The sequence below is a fragment of the Colias philodice genome, chromosome 29, assembly GCF_061535455.1.
Source record: "Colias philodice isolate Cphi_HAF_F1 chromosome 29, ilColPhil1 Martin Lab GWU primary, whole genome shotgun sequence".
Lineage (NCBI taxonomy): Eukaryota > Metazoa > Arthropoda > Insecta > Lepidoptera > Pieridae > Colias > Colias philodice.
In genome coordinates this window covers 4,760,348-4,787,316 of record NC_143114.1, presented here as the reverse complement: position 1 = coordinate 4,787,316, position 26,969 = coordinate 4,760,348, and the positions used below count along the sequence as shown (strand labels likewise).

Genomic DNA, 26,969 nt, shown 5'->3' with positions numbered 1-26,969 from the left:
AATTATTGTAAACAAATTGCCTTGTGAATTCGGCCCAACATGCAGAAGGTCATTCAACGAACGCTGGCTTCCAGAAGTTGGCATGCTAGCATCTAAAACCATGCGCAGCTTAGTCGACGATTTATCCTCGCGCAGAACAGCGTGATGCGGTATAATATAAATAGGTGTAGGGTCACGCGGATCATACGGAGGCGCGGGTGAAATATAATTTGTCGTTAGATAATCTTTTATGACGTCATCATATGCCAACCTTAATTTAGGTGAAGCTTGAAGCTTTCTTTCGAGGCACATGAAACGTTTTGCGGGCAATATTAAATGAGTCACCGAGAGTGTAGAAATCATCCTTAAATGGAAGCGAAACAATATATCTACCACTCACGGGGTCGCGGGTTGTAGTTAATTTATAATATTCTTCACATTCAACATCATCGGGATGTTGAACGGGCGGTGCGGTAGGAAGCTCCTCGAGCTCCCAGAAACGCCTGACTAATGAGTCAATAGCGGCGGTCTCTTGAACGTGACAACACGTCAAGGGCGGTTTATGTATGTTAGGTATGGTGGGTACTGAACCCATTATTACATAGCCTAACACCGTGCGCAATGCAGCGGGCGCCGACGAGTCACGAGATGCATGAACTACGTCGGGGAGAAGCAGATGAGGGAACAGAGAAGCACCGATTAATAAATCGATTTTATTTGGCGTACCAAAACTCTCATCTGCGAGCGGTAAATGCGAAATATGCGATAAGACAGAAGTGTCTATAACAGCGGTAGGTAGTAAATCCGTAACATGATCAACAACTAGCGGTGAAATATTAAAAGATATGTTGTTGTCAAGACGCGAATAAAATTTTATATTTACGGAATTACTATTTATAATTTTTTCTGAACCACCGAACCCCTTAATAATAGTACGTTCGGTTTTCTGCGGTTTAATACCTAAACGTTCACAACATTCATTTGTAATGAAGTGACTTTGCGAAGCGGAATCTAAAAGCGCGCGAATAACAAGCCGTTCGCCTTTACAATTATAAGCTACGACTTCAGCGGTTGATAATAAAATAGTATGTTGTTTATTCGCGGGCGCGTTGCATTGAAATGCGTTATCAGTATCAGCTGTATAGCTAGTGGTACATAGCGCAATGTCGGAGCGGACGCACTCGCCCGACGGCTGTGACGGCGCAAGCAACGGCGGGGAGCTGCGCGGCGGGGGGTGAGACGCAGGCGCGGGAATGGAAGATTCGCGTTTCAAATGTAACATCGTATGATGTTTTAATTTACAAATGCGGCAATTAGAATTAGACGAACAACTAGAAAGTTGATGTTTTATACTGAGACAATTTATACACGCGTTTCTATCCTTTACGTATTTCAAACGTTCCTGCGGACTCATTTTATGAAAACTTGAACATTTAAATAAATGTTGATGCGTAATATTTGTACAAAGACAACTATAAGCGGAATCAGCGGTTGTTACGTAAGACTGATACTTAGGCGGAGCAGACGAGATATTATTTGAACTGCGGTTATAATTATTATACTTTCGAGGCGGTTTATTTATTCCCGAATTTGTGGAAGGATGAATGCGTTCTAATACCTTCGCACGAGTTTGAATAAATTGAACTAAGTTATCAAAAGTAGGCATTTCACTACCAAACTTTGTCTCGAAAGCGCGAACAGTATCTGAATCTAACTTCTTCAACGCGATATGAACAATCATTAAATCTGTAATATTATCTAACTTTATATTTTGTAAGGCGCGCACTGCGCTAACAAAGTTATCTGTAAATAAATCAAAGTTTGTTGCGGACGGAGAATGCAAAGGTTTAAAATCAAACATTTGATTTAAATACGCGGAAACCAACATACGTTTATCATCATATTTATCTTTTAAAGTTTGTAATATTAAATTATAATTTTCAGCGGAGGGGGTTATACCAGCTATAACAGTTGTGGCCTTCCCCGTTAATTTACTTAGTAAATAATATAAACGCTCGGCATCTGTAAGGCCGGGATTGTTATGAACAACTGATTCAAAATTCGAAAGAAACAGCGGAAATGAGCGAATATCACCCGAAAATGGTACTAATTCGATAGGCGGTAATTTAGGCCTATTTTTATGCAAATTATTAATATCTCCGTGTGACGGACTTGGTTGCGAATATTGCGATTTAATTCTTATAACTCTGCTATATAAAGACTCGAATGCAACGAGGCTTTTATAATCAGGTTTCGCGGTAGGTGTTAATAATAATAAGCGAGTATTGTATTCGTCTAAACATTTTTCAAATCTTTCACGTAATGATTCTATCTGCGCGGACTCGTCAAGGAAACTTTCCATAAGCGAGGCGTTGTTATGAACGTTTAAAGACAAATCATACATTTGTTGCACCATTTCGAATATAATTTCGCGTTTAGCTAATAACATGGATAACTGCGAATCATTTATATCTTCCGAATCATTAACATCCGAAGCGTCACTATCAGGTAACTTAGTCATTTTCTTAGGCGGCATTTTTAATAACAAAAGTATATATTCGAACAGAGAATGTTACAATACAAGTTACAATAACAAGTAATACGACTAAATAAAGTAGGTCAGCGACGCAAGCGTAATATGAACCGAGTTTGAATTTTCAATATGGTCGGATTATAACAGCGGATCGCGGGACGCGGAATGACCTAGATAACGTTATAAATTTCGAGCGCGGGTAGCGGATAAATAAATATGATGAAATATGTTCGATTTATAATGATTTTAGCGTTATAACTGCGGATAAACGATATGAATATAGTTTTAATTAACTATTTTAATAATAATATACGCGTAACTTAATGTTACGGGCGGAATAAAATATATTTTAAGCAAAAAATAATAGATGACGCAATGTCGATCTATGCGGTATATTATAGTTATTTCACAATGAATGTACTATTAAATCGCTTATTAGGGCCTACAATGAGTATCCTAATAAGGGCGGGTTTAAAATATATTTTATATGAATAGTAGAAGACGCATTGTCGTTCTATTATATGCGGTATATTAAATAGTATTTCGCATTGAAGATACTACTAATCGCTTATTAGGGCCTACACAATGAGTATCCTAACAAGGGCGGTGGAATCATCAGGTATTTATACGGAATGACCAAACAATGGTTACTATCCGGCTCGAAGGACCACTCAATGGTCGCGCCAATATAAAAAATATACGTAAATATATTCTCGATATGAAAGTGGACTGTATTTAGATCTACGCGGTGTTAGCAAAGAGGGATAGACGGGATCATACGGCACGTACCTCGTCGGAGGGAGTAGCGTCCAGAACACACGCGCCGCCACGCGGTCAGGGTCCTCCAGCTCGCGGCGGGCAAGAACGGCGTCCAGTCCCACACTCCACACAAACACACACGCGGCGGTGAGCGCGACCAAGGGCCGGGGCACGGGATACCCCGGTGGTGTTACAAGGGCACAATGCCTGATGATCTAGAGAGCCTCGTGGAAGCTCTCCGGCGGTGGCCGAGTCCCGAACCTCGCGAAGGCACGGAGCGAACCCGACTGACAGCAGCGACAAGCACGTCGCGTTCACGTCTTATTGGACGTGTCACGTGGTTAGTGACCACGCGATGATTGGTTGTGCTCGTATGTAGGGAAGGATGAAGGAACACACCACAAACAATAAACGTTTAATTTCTACATTTACTATTTTAATTATATTGGCGTTACCAAACATATTACAAAAAGTTAGTCTTATATTATGATTAACGGTATTTAAAAAATTGTTCGCGACAATATAAAAACGTATGTAAAAGTTATTACTTTAAGTTTCATTTATATAGAGTGTTTATTTCGTTTCATAATAGTTTAACTGTGTTATAAGTTCATTTGTTTTACATAACAAGTTTAATCGTTTATAATGTATATGTAATGTTCTTTTTCGTGTATTTAGTTGTGTTAACCTGTATAGAATGTTTTAAGACTGATTTAAATGTGTTATGTTCGTAATTTGTAATAGTATATAAGAGAAAATAGTGTGTGATACATAATAGATAGTAAAAATAGTGTTCGTATAATTTTTATAGTTTATAGATTGTTTTGACAAATAAAGTTTATGATTATTGGTGTTGTTATTTTAGCATAAGTAAATAGTATTATAATGTAATAGATATAAGTAAATAATATAATGTAATAGATATAAGAAATTATGAGAAATAAATGAGTACTACGCGAGAGTTTTCCTACCGCACGCATTAACACCTGTAATCGACACATAAATATAACCGCTTTTCGCGCCAAAAGCACGCACGCTCGCATAACTCAGACCACATAGTACACTCTGCGGTAGAAGACTCGTCGTATAGTAATAAGCAGCATTTGGTCTTTCTCTTCACCAACCCCAGCACAATTATAGGGTGGAAGCCTCCACCGATGTGAGTCTTACAGTCCCTCACATTTTGGTCCATCGATTCCGGATTGTGAAGAAAGAAGAATAGAAAAATAGAAAAAAATGCCGCTTACAAGACAGAAGAGCAAGGAAGAAAATAGCGAAGCCGGCGGCCGTGCTGCTCCTACAGAACCCACTACAGAAAATGCAAGCACGACCACCGACACCTCGACGAATGAAGAGTCAACCACCGCATCAGAAACAACGAAAACTGCAAGTTCGCGACGTCGTCAAGATCATAGTACAGAAGAAACCTCCAGCGAGGACGAAACCTACACAGAAGAAAGAAAATCGAAGAAACAAAGATTGGCGAAAGCCAAAAGAGCAGCGCTACGCTTAAAACTCAAATTAATTAAAGAACAAATCAGCGCCATCGAAGCCGAAGATAGTGAAGAAGAAAACCGCAGCGTCATATCGAACGAGCCACGCCAGAAGGTCGGCCAATGGCTACACACATCGCAGCCACACTTGCTAGCCATTACGCAAGAACCACAGCAAGAAATACCTACGGTCACGTCGCCCCCCCCCGCCGCAGCAACCGACGTGAACATTACGAAAACTGAAAAAAGCAACGCGTCAACAGAGAAGAACTCGTCGAACATCAACATATCAGAGCTCGCGGCGGCCATCACAATCGCCGCGAGAAGCGGTCCTGCAACAACACCGAGGTACATCACCGATCTACCACAGTATACGGGGTCACATCAAGAATGGCTCTCATTCAAAGCAGCGTACAACGAATCTGCACCGGCGTTTACGAAAATAGAAAATACAGCACGCCTTCGCAGAAGTCTTAAAGGGCGAGCAAAAGAAGCAGTCGAGAGTCTCCTCATATACGGCGGAAATCCAGAAGAAATTATGAAGACATTAGAATCAAGATTCGGCCGACCAGACTCAATAGCGTTAGCCGAAATAGATCGGCTACGATCGTTGCCACGCCCAGCCGACACGCCGAGAGATATCTGCGTATTCGCGAGCCGCGTCGCCAACATCACGGCGACACTGAAAGCTCTCAATCGCATACATTATTTGTATAATCCAGAAGCTACGAAGATCACAATAGAAAAATTACCACCAGTAATGAAGTATCGATGGTACGATTTTTCATCGGAGCACGAGACAGAAGAGGCCGACCTACTGAAGCTATCTCGCTTCCTCGAGAGGGAGGCAGAACGATGCGGCCCTTACGCTCAACCTGAAAGCAACATAGAAAATATAGAAAATAGAAGAAAAACTCAAAGAACATTCAGCACGGTCAGCAAGCCACCATCGAAGTGTCCAGTCTGCGAGGAAGAGGGACACAACACATCACAGTGCGAAAAATTCAAGAAAAACGACGTGTCTACGAGATGGGACATAGCTAAATCACAACGGCTATGTTTCCGCTGCCTTCGTTATAGAACAAAGAATCACAATTGCCCCAAGAGAAGATGCAATGAAAATAACTGTGAAAGATCGCATCACAGACTGCTTCACTTCATCCACGCCGAGAAAGAGACAGAAAATCAACAAGAAACGGTCGCATCAACATGGACAAAGAGCGGTACGCGAGCGTATTTGAAGATGCTGCCCGTATGTGTATCCGGACCGGCGGGAGATGTCAACACGTACGCGCTCCTCGACGACGGCTCAACCGTCACACTCATAGACAACGACATAGCGAAGAGGACGGGCGTCACCGGCACTTTCGATCCATTACACATAGAAGCGATCGCCAATACGAAGATAGAAGCAACGAAGTCACGCCGTATCACTCTCACCATTCACGGCACAACTAAAAATCACAAGATGACTGCGAGAACAATAGAACACCTACAACTGTCGCCGCAAACAATAACAGATGAAGACGTCCGCGGCTGCAAGCATCTTGGCGATTTAGAAAACAGTTTGAAATATTACAACGCGAAGCCCAGAATACTCATCGGTCAAGACAACTGGCACCTGCTCATAGCGTCCGAAGTGCGAAAGGGACAACGACATCAGCCCGTCGCATCCCGCACGCCGTTGGGATGGGTATTACACGGCGCGCACACTCGTTCACTAGGACAACGAGTTAATTTCGTAAACCACATAACAATAGAAGACAACATGGATGAGCAATTGAAAAGATTCTTCGCCATCGAGTCACTCACAATAGAAGAGAAGAGGCCAGCGAACGACCCGGAACAGCGCGCTCTCTCTCAACTCAAAGAGCGTGCGACAGAGACAGAAGATGGTCGTTATCAAATGCCGTTATTGTGGAAACAACGAGATTTCAAGATGCCGAATAACTACAGCAATACACTTCGAAGATTGTACAGCATAGAAAATAAATTAGACAGAGACGGAAGACTGAAAGAAAAGTACAACGAACAGATGAACGCTTTAATAGAAAAGGGATACGCCGAGCCCGCGCCGCCACAAAAAAGCGACAATAGAACGTGGTACCTACCACACTTCCCGGTGCTCAATCCCATGAAGCCGAATAAAGTACGTGTGGTACATGATGCAGCAGCCAGAAGCCAGGGGGTCTCACTCAACGATCACCTCCTCTCGGGACCGGACCTCCTTCAATCTCTCCCGGGGGTCCTGATGCGCTTCAGACAACACAGAATAGCAGTGAGCGCCGACATAAGCGAAATGTTTATGCAAGTGAAAGTGAATATAGAAGATAGAGACGCACTCCGATACCTGTGGCGAGGCAATCGACGTGACGACCAGCCGCCGGAGGAATACAGGATGACGTCACTAATATTCGGAGCCACGTGTTCGCCAGCCATCGCCATCTACGTAAAGAATACAAACGCCGCAAAATATGAACAAGAATATCCGGAAGCGGCGGCAGCGATCGTGAACAATCACTACGTAGATGATTATCTCCATAGCTACAAAACCACAGAAGAGGCGATCAAGATAGCTAAACAAGTTCGTTATATACATCAACAAGCACATTACGAACTCAGGCAATGGGCGTCGAATTCACAACAAGTTATAGAAGCGCTCTGTGAGAACAACACATCGATGACGACGGTCGACATCAACGACGAGTCAAAAATAGAACGAGTTCTGGGTCTCATGTGGAGACCAGCCGCGGACACACTCACGTTCAACCTCGACATGACAAGATTACCAGTGGGCGCGCTCGACATCGAAAAGCCCACTAAGCGTGAGTTATTGAAAACAGTGATGTCCGTGTTCGATCCACTCGGACTCGCCTCGCCGGTCACCATCAATGCCAAGCGGATACTACAAGAAGTATGGCGCCGCGGAATCGGATGGGATGAACAGCTGCCCGAAGACCTCGCATCGAAGTGGAGAAGCTGGACGCAACACCTGAAAGCGCTGAGTAGCATCAACATACCGCGGTGCTATTCACAATATAGTGAAGCTACGTCATTACAACTGCACGTATTCGTCGACGCCAGCGAGTCCACCTACGCAGCAGCGCTCTACTGGCGAGCTACCACAGCCGACGGTGAAACACACGTGTCACTCATCACTGCAAAAGCACGCGTAGCGCCGCTCAAGGTCACCTCCATACCACGACTCGAGTTGCAAGCAGCTGTGATGGGATGTCGCATGGCGGTCACAGTCATCGAAGAACATGATAGAAAACCGGAGTCCATCACATACTGGACCGACAGCCGCACAGTACTCACATGGTTGCAAACAGGTTCCCGCTCGTACAAACCGTTCGTGGCTCATCGCATCGCCGCAATAGAAGAACACAGCGCGGTCAACGAATGGCGCTGGGTACCTACGAAATTAAATGTAGCAGACGACGCCACACGAGACATACCGCATGACTTCAGCAACACCCATCGATGGTACCAGGGCCCCGAATTCCTCAAGTCGGACCCCTCAACATGGTGCATAGAACAGCCGAAGCTGAAGCATGAAACGGGCGAAGAAAAAATCAACAACATAGTCAGCAGACAACCTATCTGCAACCTATCAGAAGCGCTTCCAGAGCCCGCGCGATTTTCAAAATGGGAACGTTTAATACGAACGACCGCAAGAGTACTTCAATTCATCGATTTATGTCGATCGGCGCGCACAGAAAAAGTTAATTACAAGAAAACAAAAGCCAATCAACGCGCCGACGAAAACTGGAATAAAAAAGTTAAAAAACAACAACACAATAGCAAACGGACGCAAGTACAAGACAATAGAAAATTTAAAACAATAGCGGCGTCACTCATGAAACAAGCTGAAGAGTTAATAGTGCGAGCGAGTCAACATAGTTATTTTTCGAACGAGTTAAGCTGTTTAATGAAGAATGTAGCGCCGCCTATCAACAGTAGAACAAAACAATTATCAATTGTTCTTATCAACGGACTGATAAGAGTGAAAACACGCATAGCAAGGACGCGCGACATCACCGATAGTCAAAAACATCCTCCGATACTCGACGGAAATAGTATAGAAGCAAAGCTGTATATAGAATATATACATAGACAGCTACATCACGCCGGCGTCGAGGCTACAATTAAGAGTGCAGACAACATTATTGGATTATTCGATTACGACCGGCGACGAGGATGATAATACATCGATGTCTTGCGTGCAGACGACGACGAGCTATGCCGACCGCGCCACCGACCGGCGACCATCCCGAGTGCCGACTTGCACACCATCAACGTCCGTTCACATATACGGGAATCGACTATTTCGGCCCGCTAACAGTCACAGTGAATAGATCAACACAGAAGAGGTATGTGGCACTCTTCACGTGCCTCACGACGCGAGCGATACATCTCGAGCTGGCGGGTTCACTCACCACCGAATCAGCAGTCATGGCGCTTCGAAGAATGATAGCGCGCCGCGGCTGCCCTACAGAGATTTGGTCTGACAATGGAACCAACTTGAAGTCGGCAGACAAGGAGATACGTCAGGCGATCGACGCAGCAACAGAAGACGAAGCCAGCCGGCGACTCATCAACTGGCGGTACATACCTCCAGGCGCGCCGTTCATGGGCGGCGCGTGGGAACGTCTCGTGAGAAGCACAAAAACAGCATTAGAAGCAGTGCTGCATCAGCGTCATCCAACAGAGGAAGTACTCACCACCTTCCTCGCTGAAGTGGAGTTCACCATCAACAGCCGTCCGTTGACACATGTATCAGTCGACCCGGACTCACCTGAAGCGCTCACACCGAATCACTTCCTGCTGCTCGGACCGGCTCGAGTACCTACCTGGGGCCCGTTCGACGACAAAGACCTGATCGGCAGAACACACTGGAGAGCAGCACAGAGACTAGCGGACATGTTCTGGACACGCTGGGTACAGGAGTACCTACCTGGACTGCAGAACCGGCGGGAGCCCTACGGCAAAGGCGCGGCGCTACGCGTGGGTGACATAGTGCTAATAGTGGACAACACACTCCCACGCAACACATGGCCGCTCGGAATCATCACAGCAACTTACCCGGGAGCAGACGGCATCGTGAGAACAGTGGACGTCCGCACGAAGGGGAGCATACTCCGGCGACCTGCAAAGAAACTCATCGTGCTACCATCGACAGCAGCAGCAGCCGCTCACGCAGGAGACTGAATTGACTCAGAGTCAATTCACGGCGGGAGAATGTTCTCGACAATATAAAAACGTATGTAAAAGTTATTACTTTAAGTTTCATTTATATAGAGTGTTTATTTCGTTTCATAATAGTTTAACTGTGTTATAAGTTCATTTGTTTTACATAACAAGTTTAATCGTTTATAATGTATATGTAATGTTCTTTTTCGTGTATTTAGTTGTGTTAACCTGTATAGAATGTTTTAAGACTGATTTAAATGTGTTATGTTCGTAATTTGTAATAGTATATAAGAGAAAATAGTGTGTGATACATAATAGATAGTAAAAATAGTGTTCGTATAATTTTTATAGTTTATAGATTGTTTTGACAAATAAAGTTTATGATTATTGGTGTTGTTATTTTAGCATAAGTAAATAGTATTATAATGTAATAGATATAAGTAAATAATATAATGTAATAGATATAAGAAATTATGAGAAATAAATGAGTACTACGCGAGAGTTTTCCTACCGCACGCATTAACACCTGTAATCGACACATAAATATAACCGCTTTTCGCGCCAAAAGCACGCACGCTCGCATAACTCAGACCACATAGTACACTCTGCGGTAGAAGACTCGTCGTATAGTAATAAGCAGCATTTGGTCTTTCTCTTCACCAACCCCAGCACAATTATAGGGTGGAAGCCTCCACCGATGTGAGTCTTACAGTCCCTCACAAAAATGAAACATTAAAGCGCGTCACACACGGTGAAGATACTATAATATTTTATCTTAAGATACTGTTATATTTTATATTACAGTATCTTAACGCATCCGGTATCAGCGTTCGGACCATCATTTTTATTTTTATCATTGCGTACTAAGACTCCTGTAGAACCGCCATCCTGTTACAAATGACGCGAAATTTTGTGGGTCATGACCACAAAATTTTTTAAGATAAACTGACTGACACAAAAAGTTAAGATACTGTAATATAAAATATAACAGTATCTTAAGATAAAATATTATAGTATCTTCACCGTGTGTGACGCGCTTAATTGTGCTTGCAAAACATGGCAGATAAACGTTCTACAAACTTACCAATATTACCGGCCCTCGGCCAAGCGGTTTCTTGTGCGTCTTCCACAATTAACTCTATCTTCATTGTCAACTCCCAAACTGAGCGGAGCGGCACGTTCGCTACCTGAAATGTATAAATAGTTCATTGAAAAGTTACATTTGGGGTTGCGTTTTTTAGAGGACGCAATTTTATTTTTTTGATGTGTAGGGGGGGTCAGTGTGAAGCTATCACCAAGTTTGTGGGGTCGCCACCCTTGTCCCATGGCCGCCATCTTGAAAATAGCAGTTGAAATGGTTTTTACGATATATCTCTTAAACTATTTATCTGATAATAAAACAATGTTAACATTATTTGTTGCAAATTAAATTCTCTACAACTTAGGTTCAGTAACTTTTTGTCTTAGAACTATAAACAAAAAAGTTATAAGCGAAAATGTTCAGAAATTAGAGATGTTTATATTTTTCAATAAAACTTTGCATTTATACATTAATATTATAATATGGATTTTTGTACTAAAAAAAACATACAAAATCCTACTAATATTATAAATGCGAAAGTTTATGAGGACGGATGCATGAATGGATAGATGGATGTTTGTTACTCTTTCATGCAAATACTTACTACTGAATCGATTACAATGAAATTTGGTATGTAGCGGAAGGCCCAGAATAAGACAAAGACAATTTTATCCCGGAAATCCCACAGGAACGGGAACGGTTTTTATTTGAAAACGCGGGCAAAGCCGCGGGCGGAAAGCTAGTAAATTATAGAAGGAACAAAATGGTTTCAAACGTGGGGATAAGTAAGGTTTAGACAAAAAAAAAATAATAGAGAACAGTTTTAGTATCCAATAAATAAATTATACATTAGTATCCAATTTTCATCTGCTTCAGTTTCAATCGCTATCAGTTCACAAATTTTTAAATTATTAATCAACATTATTAATTAAAACTTTAATAATAAATCTTAATAAAAAGTACACACGGACACGGTCATGGCAATACCGTCACGTCATCGAGTAAAGCGACGATTTTGGTATCTTTAAATCTCGCTAAAGAAGTTTCACTTCTGACACGTGTGCACGGCACAACACGCTATTTTTAATCTGTGGCTAATATACTAACCTTCAGTCACAACCCCGTCCTTGGTCAGAGAAAAAGCTAAGCAATACATGGCGTCTCGCATCGTTCGTCATGGCAATACAGTCACGTCATCGATTAAAGCGACGATTTTGGTATCTTTGAATCTTGCCAAAGAAATTTCAATTCTGACACGTGTGCTCTGCACACATGCTCTTTTTAATCTGTGGATATATATACTAACCTTCAATGTCACAACCCCGTCCTTGGTCACACTGAAAGCTAAGCGATACATAGCGTCCCGCATCGCTTTCACCCACTGTATCGCTATACGCGCGACACTATAGCATCGCTTCAGCGTGCTCGGTACGTCACACGCCTTATTGCAGTTGCGCGAACATTCGTACCGCATAGATTCTATTGCTAGGCGAATGCATAGCGATATAAGCGGGTCTCTTTCATCTGGAACGTGTTAGAATTAGAATAAATAAATATGTCAGGACAATTTTTCACACGGCACGATCTGATCCCATACTAAGCTTTCGCTTGTGTTATGGAAACCAGATGGCTGATAAGCATACATGTATAATTTTAAATAAATACTTATATAGATAATTAACACCCAGACACAGAGCAAACGTCTATGTTCATCACACAAATATTTGCCCCGGGTGGGAATCGAACCCACGACCGCTGGCTTGGAAGGCAGGACCTCTACCAACCAAGCCAACCGGTCAGTCGAATGAACGAAAAAAAAAGAATGGGTTTGAGTTTGATTCTGGAATCGGAATGTGTGATTCTGGTGTGAGAATGGTGATTCTGGAATGGTATTGTGTGATTTTGGAATCAAATATCTCGAATTTTAGAAGAATTATGCATGTAGAAATGAGTGTGATTCTAGAGAGAAAATGTGATTCTAGAATGGAAATGAACGATTATGAAAATTTGTTTTTTCCGTATGTTTCTAAGAATTCATGCAAAAACTGACCGATTGTGATGAAACTTTTTTAGATATAAAGCTAGTGGTCGTCCACAACATAGGCTTTAATTGATTTAAATCTACACTCGTAAGAAGGATCTATGTCAGCGCTGTTTGGTTCTTAATGCCAGATAGCTTGGCTGAGTCTGTACAACTGCCATTATACAACATATATTTTTGAATTGTAGTTTCAAGTTTGTTGTGTGTCAATAAAACATTTTTTATTTATTTCAATCTTTAAAAAAAGGGATAAAAACCCACATACCATCCCTAACAGCGTCCACGCTAACACCCAACACCCCCGTATCTGCCGTCACCCTCGATCTCGGCGCGTTCAGGTAAGAGTGAGCGAGACGGATAGACACGCGCACACGAGACCGGAGCAACAGAAACGACCACAAGTCACCCGTACTGCTCTCCCATTCGCAATCTGGTTTCCTTGGTAACGAAAAAAATATAGTAAAAAATAGTTTTATAGCATTGAATCGTAAAGCAAGCAAAGGAATAGGTGGCTTTATGATTGAGATACTTTGGATACATAAATATAAGAAATTTTAAGTTTTACAGCATTCAAACGCTTTTTTTATGTTCTGACATAAAGCAAAGGCATATAGGAGAAAAAAAATTGGCCCCAGAATGGCGGAAGACGCAGGTAACGGGTTCGAATTCCACCTTGTGATCGAATTTTTTCTAATCTTTGAAATTTTAACTTTTAAGTATATTAGTATTAATTTTTTTACATCATATTACTAAATTGAGAATAATTGTTAAAAATAACCTACGAGTATTTCTAGTTTAGATTTTTTAAAGAAACACACAATTCATTTTTTTTAAAGAAGAATAAAAATCGATCATGAGATGGGATTAGAATCCCCATCGATAGCTCGAGACCTGAGAAAGGGCATAGGATAAGTTTGGTTGCATGCAGATTTTTTTTTTAATCACTACATAGTATAAAACAAAGTCGCTTTCTCTGTCCCTATGTCCCTATGTATGCTTAAATCTTTAAAACTACGCAACGGATTTTGATGCGGTTTTTTTTAATAGATAGAGTGATTCAAGAGGAAGGTTTTAGTATATACAAAGCGGGCGAAGCCGCGGGCGGTTACACCACAAACAGCTCTAAAACGACTGAACAGATATTATTATAAGGATACTATTAAGTGGTAAAAAATATTACAAAAATGGGGACAGAGCTGGGGCGAAAAGCTACTCAATATAGTATTCATAAAACTATTTATAAAAATAAAACTCACCCCATAAACGGCAGCATATTAAGTTTGGCCACCACATTGCAACTAGAATCACATTCGCTAAAGAAATTTCTCGAACTTTCTTCACTTAACGTTTCTTTCGGCCAATCCTGTGACATTTCACTTCCAGACGTTTTCAAATTAGCTACACTCTCTGTATTTTCACTAAGAACATCTGTGGTATATGACGTCACAGTTTGAACACTCTCTTTGAACTCTGAGTCTATGGACATAACGTTCTTAATCGCGTGATCGACTTCGTCCGAAATTGTCTTTCTATCAATATCCACTATGTTATATTCAGTTAGTAACTGCTGTATTGTGACAGACGGCTTCCTATTCTTCGGGCTTTTCGACTTTTTCGGCGACCTTTTCTCTGATAGTGTTTTTGGCGACTTTTCCTTGTCACTATTATTCGGACTTTTGGAAATCTTCTGTATTTTGCTAACTGGTTTTGGAGTTACTTCCACTATCGGTTTATTCTTTTCCTGCTTAGTTGGACTGTAACTACGTTTCCTTGCTTTTGAAGATTGAATGTCTTCGTAAAATTCTTCGTTGGACGTCAAATCGATGACGTCATTCGACTCTATTTTTTCAGTAAGCACGCCGTTTTTGTCCATTTTGTATATAACTCTTAATGCTGATTGCTTGCTTGTAACTTCGTCTTCAGAAAGTGGACGACTATCAATGTCTACATCGAAAGTACTACGAGCTAATGCGTCATCTACTAGAGTTAGAGACGAGTTCGCTTCTAGCAACTCTTTATTCTTTTTCATGACTATTTCTGTGTTTATTTCCGTGTCTTTCAAATCGGCTGCTATACCTTCAGTGGATCGATCTATAGACAGCGGTTTGCTTGTGTTAGATGTGATACTTTTAATATCAGATTTTTCATTATCTTTTTTGTCCGAACACGCGTCCCCAGCCGGTAAATTCTGAACGTCCACGTTATATTGCGTTGATACTCTTTTAATTTCGACTTTATTTTCTTTCGAATCTGAGAATTGTACCGACCGTTTCTCTGGTACTAATGTCTCGTGGGATTTAATTGGATTGTATGGATGAGCGTCCTCATAATCCATTGGCGAAATTAGTACGTTATTAAGAGGATTATGCTGATCGAAGTAAATAATTTGGCCGGGTATAGATTGGTTTCTTCGTGGTATTTTCTGCTCTTTAACTGGACTTTCAGGACTCTCTGGTTGATGTACTTCCTCCATAGACACGTCCAAAGATACGGGAGCTACGGAGTTTTTCAATATAGTAGAAATAGCTCTATCGCCCAAGCGAGCTATTTCGTCCATTAAAGCCACGTCTTTCTTTATATCCGCCATAGATTCTGTATTCGAAAGTAACTCAACATCTAAATCGATTTGGCTTGAAGTGATGAGATTTGCTTGAATCTGTGTGCTCACGGTCGATGGACTTTTCTTAACACTAGATTCGAACGGTTGTACATCAGCCAGAGGCTTGACCAGATCACTCATTAGTTCCTTTATACCGTCCGACACATCGTACGTCGGTATAACTTTAGCTTTTTCATTTCTCTCTTTCATATATGAAGTTTCACCGAACGCCGTTTTCTTAAGCGGAGATATATCCATTTCTGTATTAATATCACTCGCTGTTTCATCGAATTGTAAAGCCTTGACCACATCGCTACTGATTCTTAGCGATCGTCTTCCAGATTTCTCTATAGACATGACGTCATCCGGAGAATCGTCTGTTTCTTCTACACTATCGCTGTCTACGTCAAATCGCGACTGTTTTAATGCCGCTTGAGCCATAGATATATTATTGAGCAAATCCTCTCTGCTCAATGTTGGTCGTCTGTTTGCTAAACTCTTTGAGTCGATTTCAACTTTCTCTTCATATTCTATCTCTGGTTCATCTTTTATGGGTGGTAAGGAACGACGATCGGTAAACTCGGATAGCATTTGCAAAAGCTCCCTTGTATCGTCTGCCGCGTTAAGAGATTTTGATACTCTCGACATGTTCGACTCTTTTAGTTTATTTTCAAAGTTGGCGTCACTTGCTTCTTCGTAATGCATATTTTTCGTTGCTGTTTTTAATTTATCTATTGTATTGTTCAAATCTTCACAATTGTCATCAACTTTGTATTCTAGAGCTGGAATGCGACTCTCAATTTCAGGTTTATTCAACACAGTATCAATTTTTTCTTCTACTTCAACAATCTCTGTATTTTCGCAATTACTGTCTCTTCGTATAATAAACACTCCACTTTTAGAAGAAGTATCACTTTTAGGGTCTTCTATTTTCGGAGATTCAACTGCGTCACTTTTAACATTTTCAACTTGAGATTCGACTACGGCCATTACATTCTCTTCGCAATGATTTAAAGATACATTGGACATGTCTAAAAGTTCATTCAATATAGACTTTTTAGGTTTTAATGAACTATGCGAGGTAGGACCACTAATCATTTTATCAGCAATGTCATTATTTTCTTCTATTACAATACTTTCAGATTTTAATTCTTTAGACATATTTGTTGTAGATTCTTTAGGTTTTTTGTCATCTTCTTCGTTTAATGTATCATCTGAATATTTATATAAATCAGTTTCTGTTACTTTATCAACTTCAATACACACATCTAGATCTTGTTCTTTACCTTTTTTATTGCTAACATTACATTCCATTGATTGGTACACTATAAAGTCTTGATCACACATATACTTTTCTGGTTTTATTAGTGTTTTATTTTCTTGTGTTTTGTCCAAATCAGTTTTTATTGTTAGAATATCTCCTGGAATGGGCTTAGCGAGAGGCAAGTTACCCAAATCATTCTTATCATCATATGTTTTGTTAATTTTATCATTATTGGCTTCTTTTATATCATGTTTATGTATATTTTCTTCATCAGGTTGTATTATTTCTTCTTTTTTAGGTTTTTCAACCGATTCTTCATTTTCTATTAATAGCCCATTCGGCAAAACTTGCGTTGTAGACATGTTCTGTTCAAAGTCGTATTTAGTTTCATCTTTTTGTTTAGAAAGTATTATATTTGGAGGTAGCGCTTGTGTCATAGATATATCTTGATATTTAACTTCTGTTTTATTCAAGCAACTTTCCTTTCGAGATTTATCGATGTTTTCCGTTTTTGTGTCACACGCGGCAATTAATACATTTTCTAATATTGGCAGAATCGCTTTCGCCGGCAAAGCTTCAGTGATTGAAATATCGCAATTACTATCGTTAAAAACGACCGTTTTTTGCTTGTCATTCGAAATTTGGGATAAAATTATATTCTGAGGAACTGCTTGAGTCATGGATACCTCCATATCATTATCATATAATACTGTTTTGTGATTTTCCTTGTTAGTCAATATATTGCTGGGTATAGCTTGAGTCATGGATATATCGACTTCGTTGCAAATCGTTCGTCTTTTCGACTGTACTATGTTTTGGGGTATCGCTTGCGTAAACGATATTTCACTAGTATTAAAATGTACCGTTCCATCATGCTGTTTAGTGGAAATTAAATTAGCAGGTAACGCTTGTGTGAAAGATATATTATCGTCTTCATAAACTATTGTTTTATGTTTATCCTCGTGGCTTATTACTGGAGCGACTATGACTTTTGCGGGAAGGGCTTGAGTTATAGATATGTTACATTTATCATTTTCAAAGACTATCGTCTGCCGTTTGGGTACATCTATTTTACTCTCCAACGTTTGCGTCATGGATAAGTTATCTTCAGAATAAACTGTATCATGATTCAATTTAGTCATTGGGGTCGTGAAATTCGGTAAATCGTCATCTGTGTTCAAAACTATCGTCTTTCTGAGCGGCGGTTCTGGTTTTTGCTTTTTCTCTGTTTGTACGGTCAGTCTTTTACCGTCAAACACTAATACTTTGTCCACTTCTTCGTTAACTGCAAAGTTTTCGGATTCTATTAACGGCGCGTAGGGGTTAACTGCTAGATTTTCTTTATCCTCCATATTAAATTCACTTATCGACTTTTTGCTTAGCGACTTTTTGGGTACTTCTTGCACTTTCGGACTACAAACTGTATCAGTTATGGACATATCATACTCATCATTTTTCAGACCAACATGCGTCATATTGAGATCGACTTCTATATATTCAGACACATTCCCACTAAAAACTGGTCCAGGACACATAACATTTTGCTGCGCGCGTTTCAAATCCTGCTGTATTTCATCTAAATCATCACATTTGCCATCCAGAGTCTGCATTACGGAGAAGTTAACGTTCATGGGATTGGTCATTTCGGTCATGCCAGTGCAAGTAAAGTCATTTCCGAACAATTTGCTTTGGTGGTCTGTTAGCGCGCTTAATTCGAAGTTCTGTTGCGGTAAAGTTAGTCTCTCGCCTGTGCATTCTAAGGCAGCGACTTGTTGTGTATAATTGGCAGTGTTTAGGGACGTTTGGTAGTCCTGTTTCGAGTTTGTCGGTACGATGGTACTTCCGAGATCCACAGCAACCACTTCATCAAACTGTTGGTCGAATATAGATCTGCCTATTTGTCCTATTGTCATTGGTTTTTGTCTGTTCGCCCCTGACTCATTGCCAGACGATTCTAGACTCTTGTTGTGCTCCTCGTAAAAGTTCTTCCATGTTGTTGTCGCTTCGTTGGTGACAAACTCTCTGTAATTGAAAATACAAGTACATTTTAATTGGTGTTATTTAATTGGTGTTATTTGATGAAATACTTGTTAAAAAAAATTAATCGTTCTCAAAGTTTGTAATGATTATAAATAAACTTTTTGGTCCGGGAGCCAGCAGCAGATTTTATGACCAAGTTCCTCTCAAGCGGTAATTAGTAAAATGCATCAAAGTATAGTATTATGAAGCCTCGTGAACGTCAGCTGGAGCTCGGTTGGGGGGAAGAGCGGTTGTAGCCTCCCGTATCAGCTGACGGGTTTTCCACCAAGATACAGCCAGCTGACATATATATTTATCCACAGTTACATATAAGCTATCATCAGGTAAATTTTTGTTTGAGAGGAAATAACGGAAAATAAACTTTTCTTTAAATTTAACTTTCATGTTCGAGACACCAGCTGACGTTTAATACACCATGTTGTAACCAGCTGACTATTTTTTTTCGTTGAGATATTGGGTTAGCTACAATTTGACAAATTTTTAGCTGAGAGGAAATGAATGAATGAATGTATTTTTTTTCCTATGTGCGTGGGAGGCTACAACCGCTCACCCCCCCAACCGAGCGCCAGCTGACGTTCACGAGGCTTTACAATACTATACTCTCATGCGTCTGACGAATTATCTCTTGAGAGGAAATAGTTAACCAAATTTGCACCTGGCTCCCTAACCATTTAAAGCATTTTAAAATGTCCTACACATTAAAATCATCAGCCAGGACTCATACTAATATTATAAATGCGAAAATAACTCTGTCTGTCTGTCTGTTACTCAATCACGCCTTAACTACTGAACCAATTTGCATGAAGTTTGGTATAGAGATATTTTGATACCCGAGAAAGGACATAGGTTACTTTTTACCCCGGGACAAAGGATAGGTTTTATCCCGGAAATCCCACGGGAACGGGAAATATGCGGGTTTTTCTTTGACTGCACGGGCGAAGCCGCGGGTGGAAAGCAATTTATAATCTTAATATATATAAATCTCGTGTCACAATGTTCGTCCTCAATGGACTCCTAAACCACTTAACCGATTATAATAAAATTCGCACACCATGTGCAGTTTGATCCAACTTGAGAGATAGGATAGTTTAAACATGTAGGTACCACGGGCGAAGCCGGGGCGGACCACTAGTATCTTTATAGTGAAATAACTGCTGAAAGGTCATCAAACAAATGTGCATATTTTTTTTTGCATATAAAACATTAATTGAAATTAACACCTTATTTTGTGTCCGTAATGTTCAAAGTCTATTGTATCGCTCATTAGAAGACTCTGCCTCTCAGCTTTGACAAATTTTTTAATGTAATTGTGAGTATAATAGTCTTGTCTAGTCTTGTTTATCGTACTAACATCAATACATTGCTTTGTAAACAACGGATTTCAAGCACATTCAGTCTAATTCCAAAATAAGTTGAAAAATTTATGATAAATATTATAAAGCTGAAGAGTTTGTTTGTTTGAACGCGCTTATCTTGGGAACTACTCGTCTGATTTGAATAATTCTTTCGGTGTTAGATCGTCCATTTATCGAGGAAGGCTATAATATATCATCACGCTACGACCAACAGGAGTGAAGCCACGGGGGTGAAACCGCGCGGAGTTTATGATAAAACTCACCTACTATTCTAATTCCTATAAAATCTTAATATATATAAATCTCGTGTCACAATGTTTGTCCTCATTGGACTCCTAAACCACTTAACCGATTATAATAAAATTCGCACACCATTTGCAGTTCGATTCAACTTGAGAGATAGGATAGTTTTTATGAAAAAAAAAACGTAAACATGTAGGTACCACGGGCGAAGCCGGGGCGAACCGCTAGTAAATGAATAAAGTTTCAAACTTACGCAACGCCCGTTCGCCTAGAGAAGCTAACACGTCGATTCTTGGTCGTGTCCGTCGGAGTGGCTACTTTAAACTCCAACTCGGAGAATGGAGTGCGCGGCGGCCTTTGACTCTTCAATATTGATGATCGTCTCTTCCTCCTGTAAGGATAGAAATATTTTTAAATAGTTTATAAAAACTATACATTTTTATATGAAAATATTCATATATACAGTGGTGGACGTTTAATTAGAAACTCGTAACACGATGAAGTAGTCATCAAATTCATTTAACATTTACGTATTAACGTATTAAAGATTAAGTATTATTTCGTATGTAATAGAACACCCGTTTATCTAGTTTTATAAGACAATGCTTAATTTTAATCAAACATTAGCTTAAATTAATAAAATTAAACAACTTTAAGTGAAAACTGATTTCCGAGTATTTTCAGTCTGGACAACAAATTAGAAACAGCATGCTTCGCGTGATCCAAAGTCAAAACCTGTTGAAATGCCGCCAATATTCTTTCTTCTACAAATATTTTCACCGTTTTTTAAACATTCTATCTAAAAGTTTCTGAAAATTAATTTGCTTTACAGTATAAATGGTTAAAAGTATGATTTGTGACCAATCAACAAGAAAAATAATTTTAAGTTTACATTTTGACAAAAACTAGAGTTACAGGAAAATTGCAAATCATTTAGAGTGTTCGATAAAAATATATTCAATGCTATAGTTTATTTAAAAGAGCATGGTACTTCCGAAAAAGTGCCTAGAAAAGCTCTATCATGAAAAACCACTGCACGCGAGGATAGGCAAATGATTCTTTTGGCAAAGATGGATCCATTTAAAAGTTCAAATTCTATTATAAAATTAGTTTTTTCCGAAGATGAACCTCGCAATGTGTCGATGAGATCGGTTCGCAGGCGGTAATTTGAGGCAAAATTTTTTGGAGAGACGCCAGGAAAGTACAGCTTCTTACAAGGAAGGGAACAACGTGTTTCATTTACTTAGAAATAATGATAGTGGACAGTACGCCAGTGAAAAAGTTTTATTTTGGGATGAAACTAAAATTAATTTAATCAATTTTGATGGCAAAGGATACACGCGTCGTTAAGTTAACCAGGCCTTAGATAATAAATAAACAGTTAAGCATGGCGGAGGAAACATTATAGTATGGGCATGTATGGAGTTGTTTTTAGACTGTTATAATCTTTATAGACAACAACGGCTTTACAACGTCGTGCCTTAGATTGTATGAGATTTTAAAACGTTTGCAAAAATATATTTTCTAATAGAATTGGAACCTTTAAATGGATCCATCTTTGAGAAAATAATTATTTGCTTATGCTCGCGAGCAGTGGTTTTTCATGGTCGAGCTTTTTTAGGTACTTAATCAGAAGTACCATGCTCTTTTAAATAAACTGTAGCATTGAATATCTTTTTATCAAACACTCTAAATGATTTTATTCTATCCTGTAACTCCAGTTTTTGTCAAAATGTAAACATAAAATTATTTTTCTTGTTGATGGGGTCACAATTGTTACTTTTACCCATTTATACTGCAAAGCAAATTAATTTTCAGAAACTTTTATACGGAATGTTTAAAAAACGGTGAAAATATTTGTAGAAGAAAAAAATATTGTCGGCATTTCAACAGGTTTTGACTTTGGAACACTCGAAGCATGCTGTTTCTAATTTGTTGTCCAGACTGAAAATGCTTGGAAATCAGGTTTCACTTAAAGTTGTTTAATTTTATTAATTTAAGCTAACGTTTGATTAAAAATAAGCAATTTATTATAAAACTAGATTAACGGGTGTTCTATTACATATGAAATAATGCTTAATCACTAATACGTTAATACACAAAAGTAAATAAATTTGATGACTACTTCATCCTGTTACGTGTTTCTAATTAAACGTCCACCACTGTATATAAAAACTAGCGGCCCGCCCCGGCTTCGACCGTGGTACATATGAAAAATAGATGTTGGCCGATTCTCAGACTTACCCGATATGCACAGAAAATTTCATGAGAATCGGTCCACCCGTTTCGGAGGAGTATGCAGACTAACATTGTGACACGAGAATTTTATATATAAGATGAAACCCGTTTCGGCTGATCCAATTTCAATAATTCCTTTTTTATTATATTACTTGATGTACGAGGATGGTTCTTATGTAGAGAAAACGTAAATATGTACCACGGGCAAAGCCAGGGTGGACCGCTAGTTATATTATAAATGATACAGCCCTCATCTGAACTAAACAAACTATTCAGCTTTACATTAATAGTATAAGATAATACTAATATAAAACTGTATAGTTTGTTTGTTTGAAAGTGCTAATCTCAAGAAGTACTGGACTTATTTCTTAAAATTCTTCTGCCATTGTATGTGATTCTGGAGATATATCATACATGCCATGGAAAGTATATTTAACATATTCGAATAAAAATATAATGGTAAACTAAACTAAATGTGATTTACACTAAGTCACTACATAGTATAAAACAAAGTCGCTTTCTCTGTCCCTATGTCCCTTTGTATGCTATCTTTAAAACTACGCAACGGATTTTGATGCGGTTTTTTTTTAATAGATAGAGTGATTCAAGAGGAAGGTTTTAGTATATGTATTTATTAGGTTTTAGACAAAGCGGGCGAAGCCGCGGGCGGTAAGATAGTATGATATAAAATAAAGTTTACTTGTGTAAGCTTCTGACTATACTTCGAGCGAATGCGATGTTATTGTTATTAATAATTAATAGATAGTTCCTTTAAATATAGTTAGTGTTAAGAATATCTTAGAAGAAAACAGTAATTTCAATTGCTTGGATGTAGCGATGTCCTTGTTTTATTTTCAAGTGTTTTACTTACGTTGCAGTTGCATTTAAAGATTTATTATTGTCTGTTGTATCCATTTTGTTGATTTTCAATTAAATCTTACACCTTTTCATTATAAATACAATCACTTTGTATTTTGTAAATAACTGTTTACAAATTTTTCAAACTGACGTTTTTAAACGGTCAGTTTCGAATTTGGCAGATTCAAAATAATGCGTTGTGTTGCCAGTTTGTAATTTAAACAAGTTGAAAAATGTTGTAAATAAAAGAATCACATATGTATTGTAAGGTAAAAATATTACAAAATACCATTTAATATACTTTAATATCTAAAGCATATACTTAGACAATATAAATATATTTAATATTATTGCTATAATATTTTTTGATGTATTCCATGAACCCAAACAAAGTTACGGTACTACAGTACCTCAAGTGGGGCTTAATGTGCATATACTACCATTTAAACTTTAATTTAATTACATAATTCTAAAAAAAATAGCACTTACAAAATATATACGACTCCGAGAACAGTTACCGTAAGAAGTGTAATGTAAATGGACAAAATACCTAACCAAATAAAAAAACAAGCATAGTCTTCTACACTCAACGGTCCGGACATCGAAAATAAGATCTACATTTCTTTAAATTTTGACTACAAACGTTTATAAAATACACAAAAATTTTGCTGCATAAAGCTTCATACTGACATATTTTGAATAGTCCTGTTTTTCTCTTCTATTTCTTGACGGTCTATGAATAAAATCATATTTGTTTTTTTTTATTTGTGTCATAGACGGTACCGTATTTCCATAATGTATGAGCTCTTCAAATTATTTCGATCAATTAATTAAAAATTGATGAGGTCAAAAAATATTTACCATCCATGGAAAAATTTAGTAATTAGAAATTATTAGTAAGGTCACTTTCGCATTAATATATTCGTGAAGACCGCTCCTTGAAAAAGGAGGTTATCAATTCGAGAGCGATGCAATTCTTCCAATAATACCAAAATAATACATACGCTTAGAATACATATTGTCAGAATTGCGTCGCTTTTTTATGTTATTCTATTACAGCTTAGAAACACGGAAGCAAAATTTTTATAGTTTCAAGTTTGTATGTATGTACGTTTGCAAAAAATATTAAGTAAGTCGATGTGAAATGATTTATATTTAACTAGTTGTATAAACAACTTTATAATTTAGAAGTTTCGTCAAAATCGGTTCAGTTTACATAGACAATACTTTAATCTACACTAACATTATAAAGAGGAAAACTTTGTTTGTTTGTTTGTTTGATTGTAATGAATAGGCTCATAAACTACTGGACCGATTTTAAAAATTCTTTCACCATTCGAAAGCTACATTATCCACGAGTAATATAGGCTAGGTTTTATCCAGGAAATCCCACGGGAACGGGAACTATGCGGGTTTTTCTTTAAAAACGCGGGCGAAGCCGCAGGTGGAAAGCTAGTCAAAATGATAACTTGATAAGGACTGACATTTAAAAAAACACACACACACCAAAATAAAACAATTATAATATAAACGTAACAAAATAAATAAATTCAATCGTCGTAAGATGCCTCTGTATCGTATGATGTATCCGAGTGAGTCCGTGAACAGCATGAGCATTTGGAAGATTCGGGAAGAAACCGTCTGGAAAGAACATAATCATTAACATTTTTTTGTAGTTTTGAACATTTTGAATTCGAAATATACAACTTGATGGACCCTTTGTACAGCTAAAAAGTTTTTCATGAATTTTTTTGTGTGACCGCAAGCGAAGCTGCGGGCAAATCTATACTTTAATATGATAAAGCTAAAGAGTTTGTTTGGAAGCGCTAATCTGAGGAACTACTGGGCCGATTTGAAAAATTATTTCGGTGTTGGATAGCTTATTTATCGAGGAAGTCTATAGGCTATATTATATCATCACGCTAAGACCAACAGGAGCGGAGCCAGGTGGGTGAAACCGCGGGGCGCAGGTAGTCTGGTAATATTCTTTAGAATTAATGATTGTAACGGATTTTAAAAGCGATTTATTAATTATTTTTTTTACTCTTCATCGCGCATTTACCTAAGTTACATAAAGTTAGTTTTTATTGCAAAGCAACCCACCCTCGACTATCTCTTTTCAAAGGCCGCCTGACCCTTCTCTTCGTTTGTGCTTTCTGGTTAGTATCATCTCTTTGATTTTCTTCCGTATCTCTTTCAGACACAGTCTGTTCATCTTCACGTTTGCGTCGGTCCTTGTAGACTTCACACGAATCTTTTGGCACGACTTTCCAAGTTTTCTTAACGTCTTTTAGTTGGTATTCCTGAAATATATACTTTAATTAGATACGATACGATTGTGAGGATATAATATGGTAACAATAAAATTTTTCATGGTGCATGTAAACATTCGAGTACGCCATTCGGTGGCCATTCGTTTCTTCAATCAATGAAATATTCGAATACGACTGTTGACGGTAATCTATGTGCACACATTCGTCTGTCCTTTGATTTCATAGAAAAATGTTTCGCACACGAATATGCGAATTCCAAGGCGAATAGCAAGTGCACTGTTCAATTATGGGTGTTCTTTTTTCGCCGCGCTTTTCGCGGAAATCTTTATATAATCTAATATGCATTGGATAATATAAAAAAAAATTAAACACGATCTCAAGGGCGCACTACTTCCATTGATTTATGAGATCAATTATTTCTAGTTTATTTTATTTTATAGGATACTAGCTTTCCACCCGCGGCATCGCCCGCGCAGTCAAAGAGAAACCCGCATAGTTCCCGTTCCCGTGGGATTTCCGGGATAAAACCTATCCTATGTCCTTTCTCGGGTATCAAAATATCTCCATACCAAATTTCATGCAAATTGGTTCAGTAGTTTAGGCGTGATTGAGTAACAGACAGACAGACAGAGTTACTTTCGCATTTATAATACATATTAATAATATATAGTATATACCTAATATAGTATGAATTGTATTGTTTTTCATAACTATATTACAAAAACATACATACATGATCACGATTGATTTGATTGATAAAATCGAAATCAGACGGTGCAATATTAAGGATGTGTCTCTTGTGTGTTTTATGAATTTTACTCTTTTTATGTGGTTTCCTCTTCTGTTTTTTATCTTTACGTTTTCGTGGTCGCATTTTTCAAACCTATTATTAATGTTTTGAATAATTTTGAGATAATGAGGAAGATTTGATGGCAATTTTTTTTAACTTTTGCATAAATCATTAATGTCTCGTCATTGCTTGATGACTGTAATTGACAACAAATCATTACCAATTTACAA

The 26,969-nt window shown here is 38.6% G+C and overlaps 3 protein-coding genes across 3 annotated transcripts in view; 1 reads left to right on the top strand and 2 right to left on the bottom strand.

Moving 5' to 3' along the window:
* The window catches only part of LOC149475952 (uncharacterized), a 35,016-nt gene extending 11,172 nt beyond the window's left edge, over positions 1–23,844 (bottom strand). The window contains exons 1-6 of the mRNA XM_089713009.1: positions 23,690–23,844; positions 20,834–20,971; positions 14,336–18,964; positions 13,345–13,517; positions 12,345–12,562; positions 11,042–11,144 (exon numbers count right to left, since the gene is read on the bottom strand). Of these exons, the coding sequence (XP_089569135.1) occupies positions 11,042–11,144; positions 12,345–12,562; positions 13,345–13,517; positions 14,336–18,964; positions 20,834–20,971; positions 23,690–23,733 (5,305 nt within the window). The 5' untranslated portion in view covers positions 23,734–23,844. The remainder of the gene's footprint in view (positions 1–11,041; positions 11,145–12,344; positions 12,563–13,344; positions 13,518–14,335; positions 18,965–20,833; positions 20,972–23,689) is intronic.
* The window catches only part of Klp64D (kinesin-like protein 64D), a 153,362-nt gene that overhangs the window by 58,214 nt on the left and 68,179 nt on the right, over positions 1–26,969 (top strand). The gene's annotated exons all lie outside the window — the stretch shown is intronic.
* On the bottom strand, positions 25,227–26,853 carry LOC149475951 (uncharacterized). The gene is made up of 3 exons (XM_089713097.1): positions 26,683–26,853; positions 25,780–25,979; positions 25,227–25,317 (listed from the first exon to the last, which is right to left on the bottom strand). The coding sequence occupies exons 1-3, from the start codon at positions 26,821–26,823 to the stop codon at positions 25,227–25,229; spliced, it is 432 nt and encodes a 143-aa protein (XP_089569223.1). The 5' UTR covers positions 26,824–26,853.

Coding starts and splice junctions, on each gene's coding strand:
- LOC149475951 (XM_089713097.1), bottom strand. CDS start 26,823: ATGCGACCACGAAAACGTAAAGATAAAAAACAGAAGAGGAAACCACAT. Junction 25,980..26,682: donor ATCAAATCAATCGTGATCAT/GTATGTATGTTT, acceptor TATATATTTCAG/GAATACCAACTAAAAGACGT. Junction 25,318..25,779: donor TTGAAAAGAGATAGTCGAGG/GTGGGTTGCTTT, acceptor TGTTCTTTCCAG/ACGGTTTCTTCCCGAATCTT.